This window comes from Eutrema salsugineum, unplaced genomic scaffold (assembly GCF_000478725.1).
Source record: "Eutrema salsugineum unplaced genomic scaffold, Eutsalg1_0 scaffold_9, whole genome shotgun sequence".
NCBI lineage: Eukaryota > Viridiplantae > Streptophyta > Magnoliopsida > Brassicales > Brassicaceae > Eutrema > Eutrema salsugineum.
The window spans coordinates 6,586,114-6,597,218 of NW_006256342.1; the positions used below are offsets into that span (position 1 = coordinate 6,586,114).

The 11,105-nt window shown below is 37.3% G+C and overlaps 1 protein-coding gene across 6 annotated transcripts; it reads left to right on the forward strand.

The window, feature by feature from the left end:
• On the forward strand, positions 1-8,825 carry LOC18007883 (DNA polymerase zeta catalytic subunit). 6 transcript variants are annotated; one of them, XM_024158283.1, is made up of 21 exons: positions 1-211; positions 400-482; positions 560-617; positions 705-754; positions 939-1,051; positions 1,120-1,162; positions 1,281-1,349; positions 1,530-1,673; positions 1,747-1,927; positions 2,009-2,100; positions 2,183-3,947; positions 4,099-4,427; positions 4,923-5,065; positions 5,199-5,778; positions 5,855-6,001; positions 6,161-6,433; positions 6,584-6,691; positions 6,781-6,986; positions 7,093-7,396; positions 7,486-8,103; positions 8,388-8,825. In XM_024158283.1, exons 1-21 carry the CDS (start codon positions 100-102, stop codon positions 8,559-8,561), a joined length of 5,592 nt encoding a protein of 1,863 aa, XP_024014051.1. In that variant the 5' UTR covers positions 1-99; the 3' UTR covers positions 8,562-8,825. The 6 variants fall into 6 exon arrangements, with proteins under 6 accessions (XP_024014051.1, XP_024014100.1, XP_024014016.1 ...); XM_024158332.1 differs by having other exon boundaries at positions 1,750-1,927; XM_024158248.1 differs by having other exon boundaries at positions 1,750-2,100.
• Positions 8,826-11,105: the final 2,280 nt, after the last annotated feature.

An 11,105-nucleotide genomic window follows, 5' to 3' on the forward strand; every position in this document is an offset into this window, starting at 1 on the left:
GATTAGTCGGTTTCGGATTTTGTCCAGCCCTGTGGAGAATCCACCGGCGGGAATAACAATTTCGGGGTTCCGGTTCCGGTCAAAGTCTTAGAGGCAGCCATGGCTGATTCTCTGTCGGGTTCCAATGTTTTTAGCCTACGGATTGTTTCGATCGATTACTACATGGCTTCTCCGATCCCTGGATTTGATATCTGCTACAGTAGCTTCCAAGGTAAAGTCTTCGGCTTGTTGAATCAAACGGTTCACTAGAGTTTGTAGGTTTGAGAAATTTTTGACTTTTATAGTTGGGAAGACCATGGAAATGAAAAATAGTGCTCCATTGTCGTTGTATAGTCTTCTTACTAGATAAATGTCAAATTTTTGACTTTGTTCTATCTGATTTGTTTTTGGCAATATAAGGTGGCCAAGTAAACGAAGTCCCTGTTATAAGGATCTATGGCTCAACACCTGCTGGTCAGAAGACTTGCTTGCACATTCATCGTGTAAGATAAATAATTTTTACTTTCTTGTTAAGAAATTTTGTTGTTTGCTAGTTCCTTATTTGTGTTTTCTCTTGCAGGCTATTCCATATCTCTACATTCCATGCTCTGAAATTCCTCTTGATCATCATAAAGGAGGTACGAAGCAATTCCTTGGTAACATGTACCGCAATTAGCTAGTCAAGCACCAATGACATTTTTCGTGTTTTTTCTTCTCTGCTTCAGTTGATGGAAATATACCTGCTGTATCACTTGAGTTGGAGAAGGCTTTAAAGGTGTGTATTTTACATACATACATACATACATACATTGTGAGCCGTGATTTCTTGGTCTTTTGACTCTTGACTATGAGCTGCGTTTTATGGTTTTTTTTTTTCTTTTGTTTCCGACTTTGTTTGTTCTCACTAATGTGTCTTAAATCAGTATTCCTCCCTGATTGTACTTGATATGGACTTGTAGCTTAAGGGTAGCGCTGCTTCAAAAAGGCAACATGTCCATGATTGTGAGATTGTTAGAGCAAAGAAGTTTTATGGATACCATTCAACGGAGGAGGCATTTGTGAAGATTTATCTGTATCCTGTATATTTGCTTTTCGAGCAGTACCCTTTCTTATTATTTGTTCACCTTAATAGTATAATAGTTACCATCCACACGATGTGGCTCGTGCTGCCAGTCTTCTTCTGGTATGATATCTTCTTATGATTCCACTCCACCACTGTTCTCAGTGAAAATAGTATCCTGATTACCATTTTCATCTGCCTTTTGTAATGAGCGTTTGTTTTGTTTTCTCTCTCTCTCTAGGCAGGTGCTGTTCTTGGTAAAAGCTTGCAGCCTTACGAGTCTCATATTCCTTTTATTCTCCAGTTTCTGGTAATTTGTCGTTGCTATGTATTTAAAAGAAATCTTTAGCGACTAGGTACTCTTATCTAGTTTTAGCAATTTCACATATGACGTAACTTCCAGATTGATATAATACACTAAGTACTTTCGAGAGGTTAAAACTGGTGCCTGAAAGTCCACTACTGAAGTTTCTTTAATTTGATTTGATAGGTTGACTATAATTTGTATGGAATGGGTCATGTACATATATCAAAGATGAAGTTCCGTAGCCCTGTGCCTCACCATTTCCGTCCAAGGAGATTTGACTTGGATGAATGTGTGGGACAAGGGATTGACGAAATGGCTAGTTCAATGGTAGATACTTGCAGCTTGGAAACATATTGTCTGATAGTTTCTACTTTTATTTCACAATACTGAAATAATGTAGCAGGCAGATTCAAGTCCGGCTGCAACCGTCAATTTCCCTGTTTGGAGTTTGTCAACAATCCCTGGTCAATGGATGTGGAATATTTCTGAAGAATCTGATACACCGTTTAGCCAGAGCCAACATAGCCACCATTGCAGACGTCAAAGTCTCTGTGAACTTGAGGGAGATACTACTATTAGTGGTAATTTTCCTGAAACTAAATATAATTGTTTTTGTTTCAGAATATATGAACGGACCTTTGAACTAGTTTCTTCTCTTGCAGATATTCTCAATCAACAATTTAAAATGTACAACTCCCTCTCACAAGCCCAGTCTGATACTAAGATGGTTCAGTCGCTGGTGGCAATTTGGGAGGTTTATCCTAACTTTCTTGGCTTTATACGTTGATGTAATTTAGTTGGTCTTCCCTTACCCAACCTCGTCAACTTTGTGTCAGGAGGAGTATGAAAGGACTGGTGTGGATGATGCACCTATACCTCCTGATCCCGGAAAGCCCTCTGCAGCTGATGTGCTGAAGACTATGTCACATTATGCTGGGTTTGAGAATATGCTAAAGGAAATGCATCGCGAAGTTGGATTGTCTCCTTATGATATGAAGCCTACTGCAGTTTCTTCAGCCGGTTCAGATGTGCACGTCAAACCTGAGACTACGGATCTGCAGGTTTTGAATCAGATGGTTGATACAGGGAGTGAGTTCCCTGCATCAGAAAAGCTTTCTCCCCTTGATGAGAGGAGTGGAGAAGCATCAATGGAAACGCCCACTGACAGAGATACACCTGCTGAAATACAAGATGCTGAAGCCTTGGGTCTCTTTAAGTGGTTTGCCTCATCCCAGGCGGCAGAGGACATAAACTCTGATGATGAAATTCTCCGAGAAACCATCCTTAGTCCTCTATTGCCTTTAGCGTCCATTAACAAGGTTCTTGAAATGGCTAGTACAGATTATGTGAGCCAATCCCAAAAGGAATGTCAAGACATTCTTGATTCCCAGGATGATCAACCAGACTTCGGGAGCTCGACAAAAGGAGCTTTGCATACTAATCTTGATAGCCAGAATCCTATAACTTCATCAGGGAAACATTCCCTTGACACAGAAGTCTCTAGTGATGTTCCAAATATGTCAACTTCAACTGCATCAAGCGAAAATTCATTCCAGAGATACAGAAAAAGTGATTTTCGTACGAGTGAAGTGATGGAGAATAAGAATAGGAGCTTCTCTAGGAGCAACAAGCCTACCAAATCTGTATGGGGGCCTTTACCTTTTTCGTTGACAAAAAATCTTCAAGAGGACTTCGACAGTACAAATGCTAGTGATAAACTTGGTCTGACAAAGATTGATTCCGACCCCATGAAAGAGATGAAAGACAGCCTTGATGTTCCAGTCAAAGAACATCAAGCAGATGTTTGTAACACCATTGACGGGAACGTTTTGGCTCGATGTTCGCTGCGGGACTTAATGAGAAAAAAGCGGTCATGCTCGCCTGCTTCACAAAATATAAAGGTTAGGAAGGTTTTGCCACAGACTAGAGACTCTCGGGACGGGAAGGAGTGCATTGCTACCTTGAGATATGAGGCCAAGAAACAAGATCCTGCCCTTTCTGCAGAAGTTACTGGATGTTCATTTGGCGATGCTCCTCAAACTTTATCTCCTATAGATGCAGGAAATTATGAGTCATCCGAACTTCATTCTGTTGATAGATGTTCGGCTAAAGAGACAGCAGGTCAAAACAATGCTGAAGTTTCGAGGAATTTTTTATCTGCCACTGTTCCACTTGGTAAGGAATCAAAAACTGTGGAATCAGGAATATTGGTGTCTAGCAACAAACATGTTGGGATTGATGATATAAACAATGTCCAAAAATCTGGGGATGAGCAAGAGTCAACTGCCAATGTAATTGTTGATACAGGAAGGTTAATATGCCTAACCTTAAGCAAGAAGCCTCCTTCTCTCGATTGCCTTAGTGCTGGACTGCAGGGTTCTTCACATTCTCATGAAAGTCCCGTCCAATTTCATCAGGCCAGGGACAAACAGTTGGAGGACACCGAAGTCAACGAGGACGAAAAGAAACACTTTTTCCAAGGAGCTTCTCTCGGTATTCCCTTGCATCATCTCAATGACGGCTCCAACCTTTACCTACTGACCCCTGCCTTTTCACCCCCTTCTGTGGATTCTGTTTCACAATGGATATCGAATCACAAAGGTATTGTGTAGAGTTAGCCGGAAGGCACTGACTTATCAAAAGTTCAATATACATTGCTTAAAGCCTTGTTACTGTCCCTGATTAATAGTCATTACAGTGTTGGATGCTGTAAAAGCAACTGGAATTAATGGTAACGTTTGAATTTTTCCAGGTCCAGGAGAATTAACTATTGATGCAGAAAAACAACCACTAGGAGATGATCATGCGTCTGCATCTAATGTCATGTCTGTATTTGAGAAAGTGGAGCAGCATAATAACGTTTTTGTGAATTCAGAATCAAATGCTCATACGGAGTCTGAGATAGATCATGAAAGCAAAAGAAAGTTTCTTAACCTTAATTTGCAGACCAGTGTTTCACAAGAGATGTCTCAGATTTCAGCTCCTGAGGGGAAATCAGGGTCCACTCCCTTAAGTCAAATTGGATTCCGAGATCCTGCAAGCATGGGAGCTGGGCAACAGCTTACTGTGCTGAGTATAGAGGTGCTTTAACTTAACCCCTTTTTTTGTGAAGCTACACACATAACTAATAAGATCCATCAAATGGCTTGCACACATAGGTTAGTCATGGAGACTGTGAAATCCTCATTTCATGTAATAAAGCTCACCGCAACTATAAAAGAATGAATGTCCCATGCCACAGTTTACCTTCCTCGAGCCTCACAGCGAACAAGATAATGTTTGTTGATTTTGCAATTACTTAAGTAAGCATTTGTTCAATGCTTGAGGATATTTGGAGTTAGAAAGTCAAATGTGCAGGTCATTTAGGGTTTCAAATTCTAAAGCTTGTCTTAGGAAATAATTAATTAAGTAATATATGTTGCTCATCTTTTAGAGATGAATGAACATGCCTATTATATTTTGTTAATGCTGTTACTAAAATGCCTTCTGTAGTAAAAATGAATGCCCTTAATATAATAAGATGATGTTCTCTGGGAAAAGTTTCGTTGATACATGTCAATATCTATAAACGTACAGGTTCATGCAGAGTCTAGAGGAGACCTGCGACCTGATCCACGATTTGATTCGGTCAATGTCATAGCTCTCGTCGTGCAGAATGACAATAGTTTTGCAGCTGAAGTATTCGTGCTAGTATTTAGTCCAGATAGGATTTATCAGAGGTAAAATACCCTGGGTTCTTAGAAATTTTGCAGCTGATGTATTCGTGCTTTTATTATGCGTGTAATGCTATCATGAACTTCAATCATTTTCTTACTCTAATATTCTTTTTTCGATATTGTTATCTTACTACAGAAATGTTGATGGCCTATCTGGATGCAAGTTGTCTGTCTTCCTTGAAGAGAAGCAACTATTCAGTTGTTTTATTGAGACTTTATGTAAATGGGATCCAGATATTCTTGTGGGCTGGGATATACAGGGTGGATCTCTTGGTTTTCTAGCTGAAAGGGCTACACATCTTGGTATTGGATTTCTCAAAAATATATCTAGGACGCCATCTCCGACCACAAAAAACGATTCAGACAAGAGAAATCTTGGTAATAATCTGCTGCCAGATCCGTTGCTAAGTGATCATGCTCAAGTAGAAGAAGTGGTAATTGAGGACGAGTGGGGACGCACACATGCTAGTGGTGTTCATGTTGGAGGTAGAATTGTTCTCAATGCATGGCGTTTGATTCGCGGGGAAGTGAAACTCAACATGTACACGATTGAAGCTGTGTCGGAGGCTGTTTTGAGGCAGAAGATTCCATCAATCCCTTATAAAGTATTGACGCAATGGTTTTCAAGTGGTCCTGCGGGTGCACGATATCGATGCATAGAATATGTGATTCGCCGAGCAAATCTGAACCTTGAGATAATGAGCCAACTTGACATGGTATGTAGCATTTTCAACTTGATTTGTAAAGTGAATTGTGTGCAAGTTGTTTATCTTACTAAATCATTGTTTGCAGATAAATCGTACGTCAGAACTTGCTCGTGTTTTTGGCATCGACTTCTTCTCAGTTCTCTCCCGAGGTTCCCAATACAGAGTAGAATCCATGCTTCTGAGATTAGCACATACACAAAATTATCTTGCTATCTCTCCAGGAAACCAACAGGTTTGCTTTTTCCGCTACCTCGTTTTAATACCTTTATCGCCATAGATTGTTTTTTCCTTATGATAGCATTCATGACATGTCTTGCAGTTAATCTCCATAATGTTTTCACGCCCTTCTTACTCGTTAGCTTTGTTCTAACTAAATCAAGTGATCCTGTAGGTTGCTTCTCAGCCAGCTATGGAATGTGTACCTCTTGTGATGGAACCAGAATCTGCCTTCTATGATGATCCTGTTATTGTGTTGGACTTTCAATCTCTTTACCCTTCAATGATTATAGCATATAATCTGTGCTTTTGCACATGCCTCGGAAAACTTGCACATTTGAAGATGAACACCCTTGGGGTCAGCTCATACTCACTGGACCTTAATGTTCTTCACGATTTTAATCAGATCCTGCAGACCCCAAACAGTGTGATGTACGTGCCATCAGAGGTAATATGCATCTTGAATCTAAATTCAGGATATTCAATACAAAAAAAAAAAAATGATCTCAGTTCCCAGTAGTATCATTCTTTTCTGCGTTGACTCATCTTTTTCTTGATTAACTTAAGTGTAACAGTCACCTCCTCTTCTTACATGTAGGCGCGCAGAGGAATTTTACCAAGGCTGCTAGAGGAAATTCTATCTACAAGAATAATGGTGAAAAAAGCAATGAAGAAGTTGACTCCGTCAGAAGCAGTTCTTCACCGGGTATGGTTATCTTGATCAGAGTCCATGATTGGCTGAGTAACACAAGATTTTTGGTTCCAATATTTTTGGTGTACGGTGTTTTCTTTCAGATATTTAATGCGAGGCAGCTTGCTTTAAAGCTGATAGCAAATGTGACTTATGGCTATACTGCTGCTGGCTTCAGTGGTCGAATGCCTTGTGCAGAGCTGGCAGATAGTATTGTCCAGTGTGGTCGTAGCACACTTGAAAAGGCTATTTCGTTCGTCAATGCCAATGAAAATTGGAACGCTAGAGTTGTATATGGCGACACCGATAGGTAATTTCCATATCTACTCATCTTGATGAAGTGAATTGTGCATCACAGTTTCTTTATTTGCTTCTTCCGTCCGTATTGCCTCATGCTTTTTTAATAACTTGTGTAGTATGTTTGTCCTTCTCAAAGGACGAACTGTAAAAGAAGCTTTTGTAGTCGGACAAGAGGTTGCATCTGCAATAACTGAAATGAACCCACACCCAGTCACTCTAAAGATGGAGAAAGTCTATCAACCTTGTTTCCTTCTTACGAAAAAGCGGTATGTTGGGTACAGTTATGAAAGTCCCGATCAGAATGAACCTATATTCGATGCAAAAGGTATTGAAACTGTTCGAAGAGACACTTGTGCAGCTGTTGCAAAAACTATGGAGCAGTCATTGAGACTCTTTTTTGAAAAAAAGAACATCTCTAAGGTAAAAGTTTGTTCTCTTTTGCTCTTTCAAAATTGTCAGCTGAAAACTGCAGTGGCTTATATACCTGCTCTTCTCTTTTCATTGTGAAGGTTAAGTCATACTTGTATAGACAGTGGAAGCGGATACTACAAGGGAGAGTGTCACTTCAAGATTTTATCTTTGCAAAAGAAGTTCGGTTGGGGACTTATAGCACAAGAGACTCTTCACTCCTCCCTCCAGCAGCTATTGTGGCAACCAAATCAATGAGAGCAGACCCTCGGACAGAACCACGCTATGCTGAACGAGTGCCTTATGTTGTGATCCATGGGGAGCCAGGAGCTCGACTTGTTGATATGGTGGTGGACCCACTGGTTCTTTTGGACATTGATTCGCCTTACCGGTTGAATGACTTATACTACATCAACAAACAAATTATACCAGCTCTGCAAAGGGTATTTGGACTTGTGGGTGCAGACTTAAACCAGTGGTTTTTGGAGATGCCCCGTCCCACAAGAAGCTCCCTTGGTCAACGTCCCATAAACTCTAGAAACTCGCACAAAGCTAGAATTGATTACTTTTATCCCTCGAAACATTGCTTCTTGTGTGGGGAAGTTGTTCAGGCATCTGCTCAGCTATGCAATCGGTGCCTCAAAAATGAAAGTGCTGCTGCTGCAACCATTGTTTGGAAGACTACGAAATTGGAGAGAGAGATGCAACATCTAGCCACAGTAAGTACTCCAAAATCTAACACTTATATGAATTGTTTACAGATCGTGAATCATGCTTCATGAAAAACCTTTACACTTTCTGACGTGAGCATTTGCATTTAATCTTGCACACAGTTTGAGTTGGAACGCACTGTTTCATCTCATGGTAACTGCAAAATATATTGTGCTGAAGAGTGGAGACTTGTTTAAGAAATGCCCGGCTATTTGTTGAACAAGAACTTGGTGAATTTGTGTAGATGCATTTCCAACTTTCTTGGTCCATAACTTAATTTTATTATCTGTAGATATGCAGACACTGTGGTGGGGGAGACTGGGTGGTGGAATGCGGAGTGAAATGCACTTCTCTTGCGTGCTCAGTCTTTTACGAGAGACGGAAAGTTCAGAAAGAGCTTCGTGGCCTCTCCTCCATTGCTACTGAGAGTGAGCTTTACCCTAAATGCATGGCTGAGTGGTTCTAACCTGTTCGCACTACGTGGTGGTAAGTTATGAGATGAGGTAGTACGGTCGATCATCACCTCCAAGTTGATTGCTTCTGTTTTATTTTTGTGTGAATATGACTAGTGTATATAAACATCCCTTACCATTTTGTTCAGTGTGAAATGTAGATCTCTTTGTTGTTGTGTTGTATAGTCTCTGAATGTATAAGCAATCATGAAAAGAAAGAAAGACAATTATTTCTTGATATTTACAAATGTCCACTGCAACAAGAAGATACATGTTCTCGAGGAGACTAATTCCACAATTCTAAATCTTTGCTTTCACGCTTCTTCATAGTTACCAATGGTGAATTCAAAAATACACATATGATCGAGCCTGGCCTAGTTCGTTTCCTTTGTAGTTGGTTTTCAGTGATTGAACATGTGTTTTCCGTAGTTGCTGGCGACAACAATACGTTAAATTTATTGAACTCGAAAAAAATTAAGCTACTTAACCTTTTTTATCTTTTTATCGATAATCGTAGACGTTTGAAAGCCAAAACTAAAACTAACTACTACGAAGCAAAAGATATTTAATTGCTAATTACGAAACAAACGATATTTAATTGCTAATTACGAAACAAACAACAAAACATGTCAACATGTATTAATTTTGTACTAGGGATTAACCCGCGCTATAGCGCGGAGATATATTTTTAATCTTTAATTAATTTAAATAATTTGATGAAAACAGTTATTTTGTAAAAACAGTTATTGTTATAAAGTTTACAGTAATATAGTGCATATTTTTGTGAATTTTAAATAATGAGTTGATCTATATATATATATATATTTTTTTTGAATTATAAAAAATAAGTTAATCCGTATATGAAGTTATTTTATAAGCGTGTAAAGCAAAATAAGTTGTTTTAAACCCGTTGGCACTAAACTAAAATATTATCTAGACTATTATATAAAAATTATAATATTATAATCATTAACTCTAATTTACATAGTTTAATAATTGACATTTATAATCTGTTCACTAAATATAAAAATTTAATTTTATCTTTTTAACTATATATGAAAATAATATAATATTCTTTACACTTAGGTTTGATATATAATAAATAAATATACAACAAATTATATTTAATTTAAAAATATATATAATTTAGTAGATTGAATATATTACCTATTTTAAAAAATTAATATTTTGAATTTTAAAATTTTTTTGTGGGTATTAAAAAATTAAAATTATAATCTGTTCATATCGAACTAACCCGTTTACTTAACATATTTGTATTGGACTAAAATTTAATAATTAATTATAATATTCACCGTTTAATAACTCTTATTTCACTACAAACTTTTTTTATTTAAAAATCAAATTTTCATATCAAATTTTTAGTAAAATAACTAAAAAAATATTTTTGTATATAATCAATCAAATATAACAAATTATTGAAAAAAACACTTCACCACTTTTTTAATATCATAACTTTTAATTTTGACTTTTATAATATTTCTAAATTCAAAAATTTATTTTCACGTTTTTTAATTAAATATACTTTATAATATCATTTGAAAATAGAAATAATAAAAACTATAAGATTTTTGAATTTAGAAATTAAATAATAAATATACTCTATTAAATGAGAAATAAAGACTTTCCATATTTTTAGCAATAGAGTTGAAAGACAATTATATCCTTTCCTATTTTAATTATTTTTTGTTATTTGTAATGACATATCATGTAATATTTTACAAAATTAAGGTTATATTTTAAAATGTCTACTCAAATAATAATATAGAGATTGGTATAAATAAAGGGAGAGTTTCAGATTTAACCCATATTTCAAAGTCAAACACAAAACTAACCTCTTTTTTTCTCTCTCCAACTTTTGCCATTTTCTCACAATTTTATCCTTCCCACTTAAACTATTAACGAAAATGCCATTATACATCTAATAATTCGATTTTTCTTTAATTGGCTAAAGTCTTCTTGGACCTTCTAAAGACTTTTTAATTACGAGAATACCATCATCTTCAATACCTTCAACCACCATGAACAACCATGAAAATGGAATAAATGCTTATCAACCAGTTTTAAAGCTGTAATAAAACAAATATCTAAGCTTATTCACTCATAACCTTGCTCATTCTATCATAATTTCATCTCCAAAACATCTGGGAGAAGATGTCGACGATGCAGCTTACTCTGACGGAGAAGATTACAGTATCTACGGTAAAGTGAAAGATGAAGATGATGATGAAGATGAAGTCTGTATTGAAAAGGTCAGAAACCGATATGGTGAAACAGGGAGCACGCCCATGTCATGGTCTGATAGTATATATGTTAGGGCAAGTTTCCCTACAAAAGAGAAGCTGTTATCAGAGGTTAGACTGACTGCCATAATGTTAAAATTTGCTTTTAAAACACAGAAGTCTACCAAGACCCTGTTTGTGGCTAAATGTCGAGTGGAAGGATGTGCATGGATGGTTAGAGCGAGCGTGAAGAATGATGCATCCACTTTTTGGGTGACAAAATATGTGAAAGACCACACATGTTCAATAGCCCATCGA

What these genes read in the sequence shown, in the direction of transcription:
- LOC18007883 (XM_024158248.1), top strand. Translation starts at nt 100, where the DNA reads ATGGCTGATTCTCTGTCGGGTTCCAATGTTTTTAGCCTACGGATTGTT. An exon ending in TCTTGATCATCATAAAGGAG is followed by an intron (nt 618 to 704) that starts GTACGAAGCAAT and finishes TCTCTGCTTCAG; the next exon opens with TTGATGGAAATATACCTGCT. An exon ending in CAGAAGCAGTTCTTCACCGG is followed by an intron (nt 6,692 to 6,780) that starts GTATGGTTATCT and finishes GTTTTCTTTCAG; the next exon opens with ATATTTAATGCGAGGCAGCT.